Genomic DNA, 20,312 nt, shown 5'->3' with positions numbered 1-20,312 from the left:
CTCACTCTCTTTAGCCCTCTCACTCTATTTACTCCTTTCACTCTATTTAGCTCTCTCACTCTCTTTAGCCCTCTCACTCTATTTAGCCCTCTCACTCTCTAAAGTCCTCTCACTCTCTTTAGCCCTCTCACACTCTTTAGCCCTCTCACTCTGTTTTTACCTTTCACTCTATTTAGCCCTCTCACTCTATTTAGCCCTCTCCCTCTATTTAGCCCTCTCACTCTCTTTAGCCCTCTCACTCTATTTAGCCCTCTCCCTCTATTTAGCCCTCTCACTCTCTTTAGCCATCTCCCTCTATTTAGCCCTCTCACTCTCTTTAGCCCTCTCACTCTCTTTAGCCCTCTCACTCTTTTTTTACCTTTCACTCTATTTAGCCCTCTCACTCTATTTAGCCCTCTCCCTCTATTTAGCCCTCTCACTCTCTTTAGCCCTCTCACTCTATTTAGCCCTCTCCCTCTATTTAGCCCTCTCACTCTCTTTAGCCCTCTCACTCTCTTTAGCCCTCTCACTCTATTTAACCCTCTCACTCTATTTAGCCCTCTCACTCTATTTAGTCCTCTCACTATTTAAAACGCTCAATCTATTTATCCCTATCACTCTCTTTTTCCCTCTCACTCTATTTAGCACTCTCACTCTCTTCAGCCCTCTCACTCTATTTAGTCCTCTCACTCTATTTATCCCTCTCACTCTATTTAGCCCTCTCACTCTATTTAGTCCGCTCACTATTTAAACGCTCACTCTATTTATCGCTATCACTCTCTTTTTTCCCTCTCACTCTAATTATCCCTCTCACTCTATTTAGCCCTCTCACTCTATTTTGCCCTCTCACTCCATTTAACCCTCTCACTCTATTTAGCTGTCTCACTCTATTTAGTCCTCTCGCTCTATTTAGTCCTCTCACTCCATTTAGCCCACTCACTCTATTTAGCTATCTCTCTCTATTTAGTCGTCTCGCTCTATTTAGCTCTCTCACTCCATTTAGCTTTCTCTCTCTATTTAGTCCTCTCACTCCATTTAGCCCTCTCGCTCTATTTAGCACTCTCACTCCATTTAGCACTCTCACTCTATTTAGCTATCTCTCTCTATTTAGTCCTCTCGCTCTATTTAGCCCTCTCGCTCTCTTTTCCCCTCTCACTCTCTTTAGCCCTCTCACTCTATTTAGCCCTTTCACTCTATTTAGCACTCTCACTCTATTTAGCACTCTCACTCTATTTAGCCCTCTCACTCTATTTAGCACTCTCACTCTCTTTTCCCCTCTCACTCTATTTATCACTCTCACTCTATTTAGCCCTCTCACTCTATTTAGTCCTCTCGCTCTCTTTAGCCCTCTCGCTCTCTTTTCCCTCTTGCTCTCTTTTCCCCTCTCACTCTATTTATCCCTCTCACTCTCTTTAGCCCTCTCACTCTCTATAGTCCTCTCACTCTATTTTTCCCTCTCACTCTCTATAGCCCTCTCACTCTATTTATCACTCTCACTCTATTTATCACTCTCACTTTTATTTAGCCCTCTCACTCTATTTTCCCCTCTCACTCTATTTTCCCCTCTCACTCTCTTTATGCCTCTCACGCTCTTTAGCCCTCTCACTCTATTTAGCCTTCTCGCTCACTTTAGCCCTCTCACTCTCTTTAGCCCTCTCACTCTCTTTAGCCCCTTCACTCTCTTTTTGCCCTCTCACTCTCTTTTTCCCTCTCACTCTCTTTAGTTCTCTCACTCTCTTTAGCCCTCTCACTCTCTTTAGCCCTCTCACTCTCTTTATCCCTCTCACTCTCTTTAGTTCTCTCACTCTCTTTAATTCTCTCACTCTCTTTTGTCCTCTCACTTTATTTAGCCCTCTCGCTCTATTTAGCCCTCTCACTCTCTTTTTCGCTCTCACTCTATTTAGCCCTCTCCCTCTATTTAGCCCTCTCACTCTCTTTAGCTATCTCTCTCTATTTAGTCCTCTCGCTCTCTTTTACTCTCTCGCTCTCTTTTCCCCTCTCACTCTATTTAGCCCTCTCACTCGATTTAGTCCTCTCACTCTATTTAGCCCTCTCACTCTCTTTAGCTACCTCTCTCTATTTAGTCCTCTCGCTCTCTTTTTCTCTATCGCTCTCTTTTCCCCTCTCACTCTATTTAGCCCTCTCACTCTATTTAGTCCTTTCATTCTATTTAGCCCTCTCACTCTCTTTAGCTATCACTCTCTATTTAGTCCTCTCGCTCTCTTTTTCTCTCTCGCTCTCTTTTCCCCTCTCACTCTATTTAGTCCTCTCACTCTATTTAGCCCTCTCGCTCTCTTTTTCCCTCTCGCTCTCTTTTCCCCTCTCACTCTATTTAGCTATCTCACTCTATTTAGTCCTCTCACTCTATTTAGTCCTCTCACTCTATTTAGTTCTTTCACTCTATTTAGCCCTCTCACTCTCTTTAGCTATCTCTCTCTATTTAGTCCTCTTGCTCTCTTTTTCTCTCTCGCTCTCTTTTCCCCTCTCACTCTCTTTAGCCATCTCACTGTCTTTAGCCCTCACACTTTCTTGCCCTCTCACTCTATTTAGCCCTCTCACTCTCTTTATCCCTCTCACTCTCTTTAGCCCTCTCACTCTCTATAGTCCTCTCACTCTATTTAGTCCTCTCACTCTATTTAGCCCTCTCACTCTATTTAGCCTTCTCACTCTCTTTAGCCCTCTCACTCTCTTTAGCCTTCTCACTCTCTCTTGCCCTCTCACTCTCTTTAGCCCCTTCACTCTCTTCTTGCCCTCTCACTCTCTTTAGTTCTCTCACTCTCTTTAGTTCTCCCACTCTCTTTTGTCCTCTCACTTTATTTAGTCATTTCACTCTATTTATTCTTCTCATTCTCTTTAGCCCCTCACAATCTTTAGCCCCTTAACTCTCTTTAGCCCTCTTACTCTCTTTATCAGTTTTTGACTGCATCTCTCTATTCCCTACAATAGCAAGCTTGAGTTCACAGAGGATGCCTATTCAAGGGATTCTTCGGGATTTTGGCAATGAGGCATGCATGCTAGTAGATACCCATAAACTTCCAGTCATTGCACTAATGCTAGTTAGCATTGGTTCGAGAAACTACCTCTATCGCCCTTCATACTGGGCTCCCTAGTGGCGCAGCGGTCTAAGGCACTGCATCTCAGTGCAAGAGTAACTACAGTCCCTGGTTCGATCACATCCGGCCGGGATTGGGAGTCCCATAGAGCGGCGCACAATTGGCCCAACGTCGTCCGGGTTTGCCCGGGGTAGGCAGTCATTGTAAATAAGAATTTGTTCTTAACTGCCTTTCCTAGTTAAATAAAGGTTAATAAAAAAGTTTAATACTGGACACCGAGACATAAAAATGGTATCTACAAATTCATCTGGCACTGGGGAAGTACAGTCATGGCCAAAGTTTTGAATGACACAAATATTGATTTTCACAAAGTCTGCTGCCTCAGTTTGTATGAGGGCAATTTGCATATACTCCATAATGTTATGAAGAGTGATCCGATGAATTGCAATTAATTGCAAAGTCCCCCATGCAAATGAACTGAATCCCCCAAAAACATTTCCACTGCAATTTCAGCCCTGCCACAAAAGGACCAGCTGACATCGTGTCAGTGATTCTCTCATTAACACAGGTGTGAGTGTTGATGAGGACAAGGCTGGAGATCACTCTGTCATGCTGATTGAGTTCATGGTTACCTGCAAGGAAACACGTGCCGTCATCATTGCTTTGCACAAAAAGGGCTTCACGGGCAAGGATATTGCTGCCAGCAAGATTGCACCTAAATCAACCATTTATCGGATCATCAAGAACTTCAAGGAGAGCTGTTCAACTGTTGTGAAGTAGGCTTCAGGATGCCGAAGAAGGTCCAGCAAGTGCCAGGACCATCTCTTGAAGTTGATTCAGCTGCGGGATTGGGGCACCACCAATACAGAGCTTGCTCAGGAATGGCAGCAGGCAGGTGTGAGTGCATCTGCACGCACAGTGAGGCGAAGACTTTTGTAGGATGGCCTGGTGTCAAGAAGGGCAGCAAAGAAGCCACTTCTCTCCAGGAAAAACATCAGGGACAGACTGATATTCTGCAAAAGGTACAGGGATTGGACTGCTGAGGACTGGCTTAAAGTCATTTTCTCTGATGAATCCCCTTTCCGATTGTTTGGGGCATCCGGAAAAAAGCTTGTCCGGAGAAGACAAGGTGAGTGCTACCATCAGTCCTGTGTCATGCCAACAGTAAAGCATCCTGAGACCATTCATGTGTGGGGTTGCTTCTCAGCCAAGAGAGTGGGCTCACTCACAATTTTGCATAAGAACACAGCCATGAATAAAGAATGGTACCAACAGATCCTCAGAGAGCAACTTCTCCCAACCATCCAGGAACAGTTTGGTGACGAACAATGCCTTTTCCAGCATGATGGAGCACCTTGCCATAAGGCAAAAGTGATAACTAAGTGGCTCAGGGAACAAAACATCAATATTTTGGGTCCATGGCCAGGAAACTCCCCAGACCTTAATCCCATTGAGAACTTGTGGTCAATCCTCAAGAGGCGGGTGGACAAACAAAACCCCACAAATTCTGACAAACTCCAAACATTGATTATGCAAGAATGGGCTGCCATGAGTCAGGATGTGGCCCAGAAGTTAATTGACAGCATGCCAGGGCGGATTGCAGAGGTCTTGAAAAGAAGGGTCAACACTGCAAATATTGACTCTTTGCATCAACTTCATGTAACTGTCAATTAAAGCCTTTGACACTTGTAATTATGCATTGTAATTATACTTCAGTGTTCCATCTGACAAAAATATCGAAAGACACTGAAGCAAACTTTGTGGAATTTAATATTTGTGTCATTCTCAAAACTTTTGGCCACGACTGTAGATAAAGAGCCTCATTGCCAAAATCCACAAGTATCCCTTTAATATAAAATGTTCCCCATGCCACATTTACCCATACTCTTATTATTTTAACACACTTTATATGGGTTTACAGTATCTCAAGGCCTTTAGGATTCACTGCCCTTGTAACTACTGAACGCCCCCTTTAATTCTCAAACCGTCTCTGAAATCCAAGCCAAATCCTATACATGCTTTGGTTCAGGTGTTTTGTAGCAGAATATACTGCACACTGGAGACCATAGCATAGGCTCATTAAGATAATGGTGTGTGCTGTGCGAAGTTACTCATGTGACCATTTCCCTTCCTGGGGGACAATGTCCAGTCAGATTCCATGCCTAACACGACACCTCTCTTTGGCCATTCAGCAAGGACACAATGAACGAGGGCTATGGTCATAACACATTCAACTCATTCTCCATTTTACTGGCATGCTGTGTTGTGCATGTTTTTATCGATTCATTTTGTTTGTCTTGTTGCTTTTTGTTTGATGTGGGGAGTGAGGTCAGCGTATTGAATGGGGTGTTAAAAGGGGTATCATGTTTTTTATAGCGCAGCAGGATTGAGAATGGATTCAAAACAATCTCTCTCCATCACCATTACGTTCTCCTCTCTTGTTGTTCGGCCAAAAGTCATACTGGTCCATATTGATTATTTTGTAAATGACAGTTTTCATATTTAGATGTATTCAGTGTCTGATCATCCACATCACACTGACATAGAGATGACTCATTTGACATCCAGTCACGCATGTGTGGGTTGTTTTCTAGTCTACAAATGGTATGTGTGCATGCTTTCGTATGTAATGGATGTGTAAGTATGGACTCCCAGTAGTGACACTCTCCCACATGTGCTCTGGCAGGCGTATATGCTTGTGTTTGTGTCTGTGTGAATGGCATGTGTGTGGACTCTCTCTTTCTCTCGATCTCTCTCTCTCTCTGTCTCTTTGTCCCTCACTGGGTCTCTGTACGTGCTGTGTTGGGGGAGCCGGTATGGAAACAAGGCCCTTGGTCTCTCCCCTGTTACACAACATGCCTGACTCAGGCTGAAGTGCGTCTCTCATGTATGCCACTGTGCCTCCCATGGGTCCTAGTGTCCTCGCTGTTCCCTCCTCCCTGCCTGCCATTGTATTACCCTGCCTGCCATTGTATTAGTAGGCAGAATAGACCGCTGTTAGTGTTGTCAGAGAGCCAGTCTCTTCAACCTGATGCACTCTGGCGGAACCACACAGTGTGTGTGCGTGTGTGCGCGCGTGTGTGTGCGTGCGTGCGTGTGCGTTTATGCGTGCGTACGTACGTGCGTGCGTGCGTGTGTGTGCGTTTATGCGTGCGTACGTGCGTGCGTGCGTGCGTGTGTGCGTGCGTGCGTGTGCGTGCGTGCGTGTGTGTGTGTGTGTGTGTGTGTGTGTGCGTGCGTGCGTGCGTGCGTCTGTATGTGTGATAATGACCATAATATATTCCCCCCTGCTGCACCCATCCAGCAGCAGTAAGCATCCACATTAGTCAAAGAGGTGAATTTGTAAATTGTGACACTGTGCTTGGAACATCCCTTTTTTCATTAAAGACAGGAAGGTACATAGCTACAGATGCATCGTTACATTTCTCTGTACAGAACGCAAATGGAGAATCTTTGGTTGCCATTTTACGGTAGTACTGTCTGCCGCTCAGCAAGAGATTTCTGGGGAACTGCTGGAGATGTAGCTGTACGATTTCACTGTCAGACAGATTTAACACAGTTGAGCAGATACACTTCATTTCTACTGCCACCAATATCAAGACTCATTGTGTCTTGTTGACAGTGTGGCTAAATTCTAACCGTTAGTTATGGTGCCTTTTCTCTTTACCGTGGTCATGTTTTCAAGGTGGATGTTAACATAGCCATAACCTTGGGAAAATTCCCACTGTCCCCTTTGGTCTTTTCATTGTGTGCTTGTTTCTTGTTTTCAGATCAGCTGGTAGCCCTGAGGGTAGAGAGAACCTTTCTCTCCCGGTGTCTCCTTGGCCTTTAGATTAACTTGGCACAAACTGCTTAGTATATCAACGGAAGGGTGGGAGAGATGGAAGGAGGGAGAGAGGGATGATTAAAAAAGGGCTGGACCGTGACCGCAGAGCAGAGCTGTGTCTGTTTTACTCAGCAAAGCAAGGAGGAACATAGTTAGCATTTAAGGGATGTGAAGGCAGTGTGTTAGTATAATAGCAATGGAAGATGTACGGCTTTTTAGCAAAGGTAGAGTCATGTTAGCATTTAGTGATGTATGATGGATGTAGTAGTGTATTAGAAAACGATCTTAGCATTGGTAGTATTATATTAGCATTTAGGATATTTTGTGAGTGAACAGAATGTCCTATGTTTAGTGTTTTTAGCAAAGGCGCAACATCAGCATTTTAACCATGTACAGCAAAGTAGGACGTTTTTTAGCTTTTGCAAAGAAACATTAACACCATGATAGATTTACTGCTTTTTTACGAGGGGACAGAATTTGTGAGAGCAGTAGCATTTTGACTGTAATGGTGATGGTCAACTAAATCAACTGGCACAATGCTCTCTACTCTATGAAGGATCCTCTGCCCCTGGCTCACTCAAAAAAAGCCCTGTGCGCTCTCGCAGAAAGGGGAAAATGGCTATTAATAGCGCCCCCTTAACCCCGCTTCGAACGCACACACACACACACACACACACACACACACACACACACACACACACACACACACAAACACACACACACACACACACTCCTCCATAGCCCTAAAGCCTCAGTGAGCTCTGTCACCGCACTGCAGCTCACAGATTGTGTGGACTCCCTCCTCTCATCACTCTCTCTCTTCTCCTCCTCTCCCCTCCCCTCCCCACATCCTATTTTCTCTTTTGAATCATGTGGAGCTCAGATGTCTGGAAGGCTCCTCCTACCTCTCTCTCTTCCTCTCTCTCTCTCTCTCTCTCTCTCTCTCTCTCTCTATCTCTATCTAACTGCCTCCCATGTGAATCTCCGCTACTGTTTCCATGGGCCTCTTGGGTACAGTAAACAGATTCAACTTTGGTTAGCAACAGCACTCAGGGTTGGCAGAATTATAACAGACCACCATTGGATGCAAGCCGGCACGACATAATTAATATCGTAATAAACTCACTTAATTACGTTGGAATGAAAAATAAACATCAGCGATGTTTATGAGTACTACAGTAGGCTACTGTAAGGTTCATCATGGGATCCGTAGCCAATATGCCAGAATTTGTAAAATGCCTAATATGAAATATGGAAGGGGTATCATGGCAGAATTCACAAGCCATTTGTGAATACCTCCTCAACTATAGCATTTTGTTTGTGAGTGTAGATGTTTTATACAGTTTCCATCAGGAACCATTTATTTTAAAATGGCAAAGAATTTATTTTGTCAGATCTTCTATTTCAGACCTTGGATTGGCGTTGTAATATTCTCCCACTGTATTCGTAATAAAATGCCTGTAGATGTATTTTTCAGGCCATGTCAGACTGACTCAATTCACCAGGAACAATCTCTCACAACATTAAAAGATAAAGCATTTATCACACCCTATGTGATTTCCTCTGTGGCTGGGCTATTGCATTCCGGCCAGTCCCTGGGATGTGCTGCTGACTGTGGCTGCAATGGCCTTGGTGGCGAACTTAACGACAGAAATACAGATATAGAGATTGAGGGTGCGTCCCTAATGGCACCCTATTCCGTATTTAGTGCACTACTTTTGACCAGATCCCTATGACCCAAGCCCTATGGGCCCTGGTCAAAATAAGTGCATTATACAGGAAGTAGGGTACCATTTGGGAAGCACAGAGTGATACAGTGAGTGCTAGGGTAGATTGAGGATCAGCACCACGGACAGCTCCCCCAGCAGAGCTCTGCTCCCCCTATAGGCCAGGGAAGAGAAGGAGAGAGGCACAGCCACACAGGCCACACTGGCTGCCACTGCTACTGCATTGCGGCGATGGCTTTCAAGCTATCACCATCACCAGCTCCCTCCTGCCGCTCAGGCCTATTGTTAAGGCAGGGGACACACGACAGCGTTGACAGCTGCCTCTCTACACCGTCGCTGCACACACACACAGAGATAGAGGTCTCGTACACACCTCCTAGTAAGAGGAAGAAAGTCCCCTTCAGACATTGCAGGCTTTGTACAAGACACACATGCGTACACAAAGAAAATCACCTTAAGTGTAATTTCGGCACTGCAATAATTGCTCACACACACACACACACACACACACACACACACACACACACACACAGCTGAAAGGAAAGGCAGTGGGACACACAACCTCACCCAGGTCTCTGACTCACCATTAACACAGTGCTTCTGTACTTTTAGACTTGGTACCATGAAAGTGCTATTTGAACGTTAGCTAACACTGACCCTGCATTCACCTGAGCTCCAACACTAATTTGTTTTCTAGCCTTAGTGATGAATTAGCACAGCTGATATTACAGATCCCTTGAACCGATTGTGGGCTTGTTGACTTATTGGTGTGAATGGGCCCATAGTGTGTTATTATCTGCCAGGCCAACACTGGCTGCGCCACTTAGCAACATTAGGGCTGTGTTACTGTTCTATTGTGATTTAGTGCATTCACTGTGATAGCCATTGTGTGGTGAACAACTGAGAATTCTGGCACAAAATGGCTGCCATCCATCATCCTCATACAATGTTCAGCTTTGAGACATAGTGAGAATGCTATTTATCTTAAAATCATTATGACTACAGAAATCGTTTCTCAATGACATGGTAAGTCCAATAGCCGTTAAAACATGATCAAGAGATTTTTATTCTCTTCATCCAAGTTAGTTACATTAGAATCAATCCACTTCAGTATCAAGCAGCCAAAAAGCTCTCCGCACCACACAGAGGAAATATTCAAACACAGACATCCCAACGCCAGAGAGAACAGAACGCAATCCTATTTCAGTCAGATCAATCACACCCACTATCTCGTGTCATTGGGTGCTTAGCGAGTGCCAACGCCACTGACAGGAAGTCAATGGGGTTGAAAGAGAGAGATAGAGTGTGTGTGTGTGTGTGTGTGTGTGTGTGTGTGTGTGTGTGTGTGTGTGTGTGTGTGTGTGTGTGTGTGTGTGTGTGTGTGTGTGTGTGTGTGTGTGTGAGAGTGTGTGTATGCCAAGCTCTGTAAGAACTTGAGACTGACTGGATGTCTGTGGTCTGTGGTACACACACATGCTACAGACATACAGTACACACACGCGGGTCTGCATTGATGTCTGTGGTATGTGTGTGCACACTTGTGCTTGTGAGAGAGCGGTTAAGAGTTTTGGGCCAGTAACCGAAAAGGTTGCTGGTTCGAATCCCCTAGATGACTAGGTGAAAAATCTGTCCAGGTGCCCTTGAGCAAGAAACTTAACCCTAATTGCTCCTGTAAGTCGCTCTGGATAAGAGCATCTTGCTCCTTTGTTCTCCTTCCCACTCCCCCACCCCTTCTCTCTCTCTCCCTCTCTCCCTCTCTCAGGTCTTATTGTGTACCTGGGGATGATGGTGGGGGCCTTCCTGTGGGGCGGCCTGGCCGACCGGATCGGACGGCGACAGACCCTCCTCATTTCTCTCTCCATCAACAGTGTGTTTGCCTTCTTCTCCTCCTTCGTTCAAGGATACAGCTCCTTCCTTTTATGCCGTCTGCTCTCCGGCGTGGGGTAAGGAAGGACGCTGTGTCATACACCCCTTCTCCTCTGAGAACGACTCGGCTATAAATACTAGTGCCGACTGTAAATGATCCCAAAATGAATGGGCCCCGCAATGACTCCCAAAGCTGGAATCTGGAAGTGATCACAGCTTGGTTATATCAACTGGATGAAATGTGTATAAAGCTTGTCTATTATTGATGTTGAATGTTATTATGCTGGCACAGATTATTGAAATGGTTTAGTATGCTGAAGAGACTCTTTATTTCCTCTCTCTGTCTCTGTCTCTCTCTCTCTCTCTCTCTCTCTCTCGCTCTCTCGCTCTCTCGCTCTCTCTCTTTCTCTTTCTTTCATTGCCTGTCTTCATAACTCCCTTCCCCCTCATCTCTTCTTCCACATTTTTGCTCTGTCATCCCTGTCCCTTGCTCACTCTTTCTCAATGTCTCATCCCTCTCTCTCTCTCTCTCTCTCCCTCCTCTCTCTATCCCTCTCTCTCTCTCTCTCCCCCTCTCTCTCTCTCTCCCCCCTCTCTCTCTCCCTCTCTGCAGCATCGGTGGCTCCATCCCCATTGTGTTCTCCTACTACTCCGAGTTCCTGGCCCAGGAGAAGAGAGGAGAGCACCTCAGCTGGCTCTGCATGTTCTGGATGATCGGTGGCATCTACGCCTCTGCCATGGCCTGGGCCATAATCCCCCACTATGGTGAGAAATGTCAATGAACCAATCAACCAACCAGTCAATCATTCAATGAATCAATCAACAAATCAGTGAGTCGGTTGGGTTTGGTTTCCAAGCAAGGATTACACATACTGCACAAAGACAATTGAATGCACACGATTTATACACAGAGAAACAATCATAAAAAAAAAATGTATGCTCCTAACATGGATGCATATGCTTATCGTCCTGTATACTGCTGTCTGGTATGACCCTTGCACCATAGTTCTTCAACCTCTTTATGTCCCTGTTCTAGGCTGGAGTTTCCAGATGGGCTCTGCGTACCAGTTCCACAGCTGGCGTGTGTTTGTGTTAGTGTGTGCCTTCCCCTCTGTGGCAGCCATCTCTGCCCTCACCACAATGCCCGAGAGCCCACGCTTCTTCCTGGAGGTCAATCCACCAACCACCAATGAAAATATAACAAAAATAGTAGCTACCGAAGGCATTGTTTCTCATCCTGGGTTTAACTTGGGACTTACTTCTGTGTTTGAATATCATGACACCTACAGTAGATACATCATACACCTACTGGGATCCTGATTATCCTGACAAATATACTAGAATGAGTTCCTATGTATTTAGCTATTCATTAGACAAATGTGTCTGTCTTGTCTGTTGTAGAATGGGAAACACGATGAGGCTTGGATGATTCTGAAGCAGGTCCATGACACCAACATGAGGGCGAAGGGCTACCCAGAGAGGGTCTTCTCTGTGAGTGACACACACACACGCACACGCACACGCACTCACACACACAGTACATCCATCCTAAACTACTATCAAACCCCTATCAGACACATCTAGTCTGTGAAGAGAAGCAGTCTTTTATTCAGGTAAAAGAAATGAGGGGACATTTTCATATTCATTTATCAACTTGCAATTACTGCCTCTGAGCAAACACAGCCTCTCTCATACGTTTACAGTGAGGAGGACCCTTTTTCAATTTGCATGAATTAGCTTGAACTTATTAGTTCTTTGAGGATGAATTAAGCTTTGATAAACTTGTTTTGGGAGTAATTATGTTAAGGAGGTTAGTGTGAATGAGTTGTGTTGTTGCCCCTAGGTGACCACCATCAAGACAGTTAAGCAGATGGATGAGCTGGTGGACATGGGAGAGGGCACCGCCTGGCACCAGAGGTGGAGGATGAAGCTGGCTGACCTGTTCAACCAGGTAACATACTCTACCTTAACCTGTTCAACCAGGTAACATACTCTACCTTAACCTGTTCAACCGGGTAACATACTCTACCTTAACCTGTTCAACCAGGTAACATACTCTACCTTAACCTGTTCAACCAGGTAACATACTCTACCTTAACCTGTTCAACCTGGTAACATACTCTACCTTAATAACCTGTTCAACCAGGTAACATACTCTACCTTAACCTGTTCAACCAGGTAACATACTCTACCGTAATAACCTGTTCAACCAGGTAACATACTCTACCTTAACCTGTTCAACCAGGTAACATACTCTACCTTAACCTGTTCAACCAGGTAACATACTCTACCTTAATAACCTGTTCAACCAAGTAACATACTCTACCTTAATAACCTGTTCAACCAAGTAACATACTCGACCTTAATAACCTGTTCAACCAGGTAACATACTCTACCTTAACCTGTTCAACCAGGTAACATACTCTACCTTAACCTGTTCAACCAGGTAGCATACTTGACCTTATTAACCTGTTCAAACAGGTAACATACTCAACCTTATTAACCTGTTCAACCAGGTAACATACTCTACCTTAACCTGTTCAACCAGGTAACATACTCTACCTTAACCTGTTCAACCAGGTAACATACTCTACCTTAACCTGTTCAACCAGGTAGCATACTTGACCTTATTAACCTGTTCAAACAGGTAACATACTCAACCTTATTAACCTGTTCAACCAGGTAACATACTCTACCTTAACCTGTTCAACCAGGTAACATACTCTACCTTAACCTGTTCAACCAGGTAACATACTCTACCTTAACCTGTTCAACCAGGTAGCATACTTGACCTTAATAACCTGTTCAACCAGGTAACATACTCTACCTTAATAACCTGTTCAACCAGGTAACATACTCTACCTTAACCTGTTCAACCAGGTAACATACTCTACCTTAACCTGTTCAACCAGGTAACATACTCAACCTTATTAACCTGTTCAACCAGGTAACATACTCGACCTTAATAACCTGTTCAACCAGGTAACATACTCAACCTTATTAACCTGTTCAACCAGGTAACATACTCTACCTTAATAACCTGTTCAACCAGGTAACATACTCTACCTTAATAACCTGTTCAACCAGGTAACATACTCAACCTTATTAACCTGTTCAACCAGGTAACATACTCTACCTATCTAAATAGCATCTGTATACCAAAACAATATATTTTATTGTCACATACACCAGATAGGTGCAGTGAAATGTCAGGGTCAGCTATGGTAGTACAGATCCCATGGAGCAAATTAGGGTTAAGTACCTTGCTCAAGGGCAGATCAACAGATTTTTTTACCTTGTTGGCTCAGGTATTCAAACCAGCGACCTTTCTGTGACTGGCCCAACGCTCTAACCGCTAGGCTACCTTCCACCTATAGTCTCTCATACTTCCCTGAATGACAATCACCACTGCTATTACTGTCAAAGAGAATGGAGTAGGTTTATGTTTATATGCTCTTAACTACAGAGTGAGAGACTGGAACGATTGTTTGTATATCAGCCCCCGTTGTTTATAAAGTGCCTGTGTACAGAGATTCCCTAGCTATATTTACTAGCTGTGTTTACTAGCTGTGTTTACTAGCTGTGTTTACTGTTGGCTTGTGTGGAACTTGGAACTTTATGTTCTTTTAATGCTGTTGTAGATTGTAGAAGACTTCCTTTGAGATATATTGTGTGTGTGTGTGTGTGTGTGTGTGTGTGTGTGTGTGTGTGTGTGTGTGTGTGTGTGTGTGTGTGTGTGTGTGTGTGTGTGTGTGTGTGTGTGTGTGTGTGTGTGTGTGTGTGTGTGTGTGTGTGTGTGTGTGTGTGTGAACCTCCCTGTAGGTGTGGAGCAACTTCCTGGCCATATTCTCTCCCGAGTACCGTCGCACCACTCTCATGATGATGGCTGTGTGGTTCTCTATGTCGTTCAGGTAAAGTCAAGCTCCCAAAACTGTTTTCAGATAATATTCAGCCAAAGTCAGATCCGCATAGAAGGAATTAATGGTATAATAAATTAACTTGATTTCTTGTTTAGATTTTTAGATTATTTGTGTACTAGTATTGTATTTGCGAGGCATTCTGCTGCACTGTTGGGGCTAGTAACATAAGCATTTCACTGCACCTGCTATAACACCTGCAAATCTGCATATGTAACCAACACACTTTGATTAGATGTTGTCTGTCTCAAGTGAAAATGTAGTTTTACATTACTGATATTGATGATGTAGTTAGTGTCCTATCCCTTCTAAGTGGATTATGTTAAGTATATCATCATGATCCCTACGTCTGTCTTAACATCCATCTCCCTTCTCTCCCTCAGTTACTATGGGCTGACGGTGTGGTTCCCTGACATGATCAAGTATCTCCAGAAGCAGGAGTACTCCTCGCGCACCAAGGTCTTCATCAAGGAGAAGGTGGAGCACGTCACCTTCAACTTCACCCTGGAGAACCAGGTGCACCGCAACGGAGAGTACTTCAACAACAAGTAGGTCCCCCTTTCCCTCTTCCTTCATCAGCGTTGTCATGGGAACACAGCAGGGTACCAAGCCATTCATACAGTAAATAGGTCAAGGGTCTATCAGTCAATCTGATGTTAAACAAACTCTTTTTCTGTCTCTCACACTCTCTCTCTCTCTCTGTCCCGATCTCTCTCTCTCTCTGTCCCGATCTCTCTCTCTCTGTCTCTCACACTCTCTCTCTCTCCCGATCTCTCTCTCTCTGTCTCTCTATCTCTCTGTCAGGTTTATGAATCTGAAGATGAAGTCCATGGTGTTTGAGGATTCTCTGTTTGAGGAGTGCTACTTTGAAGACATCACCTCCAGCAACACCTTCTTCAAGAACTGCACCTTTATTGCTACCCTCTTCTACAACACAGGTCTGCTGATGAGAGTGTTGTATCAGTGTTTGTTGGAATTACAAGTTGTGTATGTCTTGTTTTGGGGTTTTCCTTCATTAACTCATCGAAGTACTGTAATCTCAATCGTGTTAGTGGCTTCTGTGTTTGATTGACAGAGAAAATACAATTGTCTACCATATTTTGTCTACGGAGCTAAAAATGTCTCACGTTGTTCATATAGATCTTATGCATTTCTTACTAAGGTGTTCAACCTCTCTTACAGAAACAGAGCCAGAAACAGAGCAGAGAATCAGCTCCAATTATATGCTTCACACAAGACAAAATGGCTCAATTACCGTCACTCTACTCCCTGGCCCTGTAACATAATGTAGCAATGCCGACAGAGAGAGGTATCCTAGCAACACAGCCCCAAATCCTATTTTACTTCAGCCTGCATATTACATAACTGTCAGTCATCTCAAACTGAATGATAGATTTTTCCAGAACAAAAAGCAGCCTGCACAAGAAGATGATTCATCTGTATGGCTGATGACAAAAGATGGGTAATATTGATGAGCTTGAAGTCCTCTCGATCCAGCGGCAGAATCCAATTTCATCTCTGACATTACACACTCAATGATAGGAACCTACTATCAGCCAAACACAAGCCTATAATGGCTTAGCCTCTCTCTCTCTCTTTCTCTCTCTATTTCTCTCTCTCTCTCTCTCTCTCTCTCTCTCTCTCTCTCTCTCTCTCTCTCTCAAGATGTTATCAGAGCATACGATAGGGACTATCTAAACGCCTCCCTCTCGTTCTGTTAGGTGTTTGTCCATCATTAGACTAGTCAAGCAATAACTCTGCTGCTATCAGTGCCATGCAGGAGCTACTCATTTGAGTTAGAAACTAATTTCACTGCTTTTGCTTTAGTTCTTAATCCCTCTGTGATTTCCCACTAAGAGCTAGAAGCTGCTAGATTGTTGCCATAGTGCAGAATGTTAACCCACTATGGGAACAACCACATGATGGATTTATGCTGAGAAGTACAGCAGAGCAAAACCTAGAGATTGGAGGTCAGAGGTTAGGCTTGGACACTATGGACACACCGTTCTCTTATGTACAGTAGAATAAAGAATTCAGTATTATGAATGTATTTTATTGAGTTACTCATTGAATAGGCCCTAGAGATGTGAACCTTACGCCCCAGTTCATATTCTGTCGTTCATCCGTTAGAATGACTGTGGTTTATTGTACTGTGTTCATATGAAATAGCTGACATTAAAGATCCGAGCATTACAGAATGCATTAAAGTCTATCCCTACATTGAATCCATTTAACCACAATTCTCGTCAATACACCCCTCTCCCCTCTCGCCCCTCCTTCTCTCCCCTGCAGATCTGTTCAAGTACAGGCTGATCAACAGCAAACTGGTCAACAGCACCTTCCTGCACAACAAGGAGGGCTGCATGCTTAGCGACTTCAGCGACGAGAACAGCGCCTACATGATTTACTTTGTCAGCTTCCTGGGCACCCTGGCCGTGTTGCCTGGCAACATTGTGTCGGCGCTGCTCATGGACAAGATTGGACGGCTGAGGATGTTGGGTAATAGAGCGAGGAGTGGCACAGTGTTGTCACGGCTACAATGGTGTCATTTGATTTTGCACTGTACTGTTGGTGCATGTCTTCGACACATAGAGATCACTAGCGGACCAAACTAATGCACAGTACACTGTGGCCTGATCCAGTTATCACTTTGTTTTCTATTCTTTTTAAAAACGTTTTTTAATTTCCCACTAAGAGCTAGAAAACAAAATGTTGTCTGTTTAAAACCTATGGTAGATTGGGCAGAATTTCCTGTCTCACAACGGCCAAAATGGATTCAGCAAAAATAGCAGGCATATTAAATGACATATTCATAGATTCACTAATTTTCCCTCTCTTCTTCTCTCTTTCTCCCCTTTCCCCCTCCCTCTCTCTACCCCTCCTTACCCCACATCTCCCTCCCTTTCCCTTCCTCCCCATCTCTTTCCCTCCTCTCCTCTCGCTCTCCAGCGGGCTCCAGTGTGATCTCTTGTGTCAGCTGTTTCTTCCTGTCGTTCGGCAACAGCGAGTCGGCCATGATTGCTCTGCTCTGTCTGTTCGGGGGCATCAGCATCGCCTCCTGGAACGCCCTGGACGTGCTGACGGTGGAGCTCTACCCCTCTGACAAGAGGTAGGAAACCCCAACCAGAGAGCCACACCAAAACCTTGGCACTGTGGAAGGTTGTAGCTTCCAGGGTTTACTGGCAAAAGTGGTGCCTTGATGTGATTGGCTACACTAGATGTAGGAAAATGGAGGAAGTAGTACTGTGTAAGAGCATCGGTGGTAGTGGTGTGTGAGACTGGGTGGGAATCCTTACTGCCACCCCATGGCTGAGTGAACACTGCACTGCCTCAACCAACCTATACTAAAAAATCCTGTATATCCCAGTAAACTGGGTTGACTGAAACATTTCTGGCCATTTCAAAACTCTGAGATCTCATCATAGCAGACTGGCTGTTCATTATTATTAACGGAGTTCTAGCCCTGAATGCTGATTGGCTGGCAGCCGTGGTATATCAGACCGTATACCATGGGTATGACAAAACATGTATTTTTTACTGCTCTAATTATGTCGGTAACCAGTTTATAAAAGCAATAAGGCACCTCAGGGGTTTGTGGTAAATGGTCAATATACCACATGCCTCATTGCTTAATAATATCTGACCATGATTAAATATTATTTTCCAATTTCAGAAAGAGTAGTAGCGCTCCCTATCTGGCTGAACAGTCCTCCTGCAGGTGTCATATTATGAGTTCAATCTGAGACTGTTTGAATAGAGGTCATTAGGGAACTGACTGATCTTCCTCTCTCCTCCCAGATGCACAGCGTTTGGCTTTCTAAACGCCCTCTGTAAGCTGGCAGCCGTGTTGGGCATCAGCATCTTCACCTCTTTCGTGGGCATTACCAAGGCTGTGCCCATCCTGTTTGCCTCCGGGGCGCTTGCAGCGGGCAGCTTCCTGGCGTTCAAGCTGCCGGAGACACGGGGCCAGGTGCTGCAATAATGTGGCCACACCCCTAGGGGGCAACGTAGGGGGCCGGAATGAGTAAGCCACACTGTGAACAACAAGCAGCCCAAGAAACCCCTAAACTCTGCCCTGTACGCCCCATTGAAGTCACAGCCTATTCACAGGAATTAGTTCAATGCAGATGCTGCACAGATCTACTAAGTTGTAAATATTGTGGATTGCCTGATATTGGATGTACTGTTTAGATAGACACATCTCTATACTACTAAGATCTGTGGAACTGTGCTGCCGCTGCTTGACATTGATCCCCATGAATATGCTGTGAGTTGGTCGAGGAAGGGAAGTGCAACCAAACTCTGCCCCTAGACCAACAGAAGCTGTTCCAACTTTAATGCTTGTTCAGTGCAATCTTAATCACTGAGTGTATGTGTTTAGGAGGGTTGAGGAACTAGTTTAGATGCAGGTCTCCAAAATGAAGACAGATTTATGGGGTTATGGGGTAGGGACATGGGGTCTAGTTCATGAGCCATGCCAATAGCCCGTAATAGAAATGACCACTAGCCATCCGATCTGTATTCAGACCAATTTCTCCGATAAGCTCAGCTCACTTCCCATCTACATGTGTCTACATTGTTATGGGAGAACGTCAGTCATAAATGATGCGTCATACCTTGATTTGAACCATTTTTGACTTAATGGGTTAAACCAGAACATTCAGTTAAACCAAGGCCTCTCCTCATGATCATACCTTCCAAGGTCTTGTGTTTATTTTATGTACAAAATAACTGCCATTTTATAGATGCTAGAACATTCTAGGTTTACTTTCGTTATGGTTTGAATGAGACTGTTGACAAACGTGATCTGTTGAGCTTTTTCCCCTTTAAAACATTCTTTCTAGCCGTTCTATCTCAGTCAATCATAAACAGTCGCTCAAATCAATCCTTCAAATCTCCATTTCTGACTGTGTTGAAATTTGTTCAGCCCATATTGTTCTCCATGTACATTTTTAGAACAACACTTTTGTTCAAACATTCCACGTTTAAAGCACAAATGTTTGCGGATGCAAATATGACTCTTGTCACAACTTGTTACAATAGTTATTACTATTGTCACGTTTTAAACAAACGTTTAAAATCCCACAGTTCAATCGGCATTCTTGCTTCATATATCCTGTAGTAACAAATGCCTTCTTTGTTCCATCTGTCTTAGGCATTATGTTTTGCTCTTACAAAATGTGTTTTTGGAAAGTGGTATGCATGTAACTAAGTATGTAAGTGAATTCATGGACAGTTTGCTAGAAAGATAGAACACGATATGAAAGTGGCATTGAAGTGTATCATGTTACTGTAGATCAATAAGTCAGATGTTAGATGTTATATCCAAGTCCTTTTCACGAGAGAAATCACACTGCCTTTGATATCATTCGGCTGTTCTAACATTGACCTTGGATTTCTGGAACATTCTCGCATCCCTTAAACACATCAAACCATTTTAATGTGCACAACTGAAACATCCGTTTTCATTTTTTGTGTGATATTTCCATACAGGAAGTAGATGTTAAAAGTAAAGTGAAAATCTTCAAAATAATGAAGTTGAAAATAAGACACAAAGGTATGGAAAGGATATACTAAACTTCAGTGAAACATTGTGATATATTTTCAGTAGATTTCAATTGATATTTGTTTTGAGTTTGAAAGACATTTAGATATATTTACTTTTGGTGCAATATATGTGTTTCAAAAGAGACTATAGTGGGAAGCACATATATGCACTGTCATTAAACACTAACATGTACGTCATAGCCCATATCTTATTCTGAGCATAATTCTGATATGGGTGTGAGAATGTGCTTGTTTGCCTGTGCAAGATTGAACTTTGACCTGCAATATTGATGACTCTTTTGTGGATTCTTGATAGCTTGTTTATTAGTTGTTTTATTCGATACTCGGAGTATGATTAACTGATGTGGCGATACAAGTGAAAGCTGCTTTATTGATC

General features: G+C 43.9%; 1 protein-coding gene across 1 annotated transcript in view; it reads left to right on the top strand.

Moving 5' to 3' along the window:
• LOC139380594 (synaptic vesicle glycoprotein 2A-like) overlaps positions 1–18,948 on the top strand; it is a 49,779-nt gene extending 30,831 nt beyond the window's left edge. The window contains exons 3-13 of the mRNA XM_071123419.1: positions 10,348–10,528; positions 11,065–11,216; positions 11,488–11,621; positions 11,853–11,942; positions 12,295–12,402; positions 14,274–14,362; positions 14,752–14,916; positions 15,173–15,306; positions 16,661–16,867; positions 17,318–17,477; positions 18,167–18,948. Coding sequence (XP_070979520.1) covers positions 10,348–10,528; positions 11,065–11,216; positions 11,488–11,621; positions 11,853–11,942; positions 12,295–12,402; positions 14,274–14,362; positions 14,752–14,916; positions 15,173–15,306; positions 16,661–16,867; positions 17,318–17,477; positions 18,167–18,350 — 1,604 coding nt within the window. The 3' untranslated portion in view covers positions 18,351–18,948. The remainder of the gene's footprint in view (positions 1–10,347; positions 10,529–11,064; positions 11,217–11,487; positions 11,622–11,852; positions 11,943–12,294; positions 12,403–14,273; positions 14,363–14,751; positions 14,917–15,172; positions 15,307–16,660; positions 16,868–17,317; positions 17,478–18,166) is intronic.
• The last annotated feature ends 1,364 nt before the right edge of the window (positions 18,949–20,312 follow it).

This window comes from Oncorhynchus clarkii, chromosome 2 (genome assembly GCF_045791955.1).
Source record: "Oncorhynchus clarkii lewisi isolate Uvic-CL-2024 chromosome 2, UVic_Ocla_1.0, whole genome shotgun sequence".
Classification (NCBI taxonomy): Eukaryota; Metazoa; Chordata; class Actinopteri; order Salmoniformes; family Salmonidae; genus Oncorhynchus; species Oncorhynchus clarkii.
Note: the sequence above shows the minus strand (reverse complement) of the source record. Positions and strands in the feature narration are given on the sequence as shown.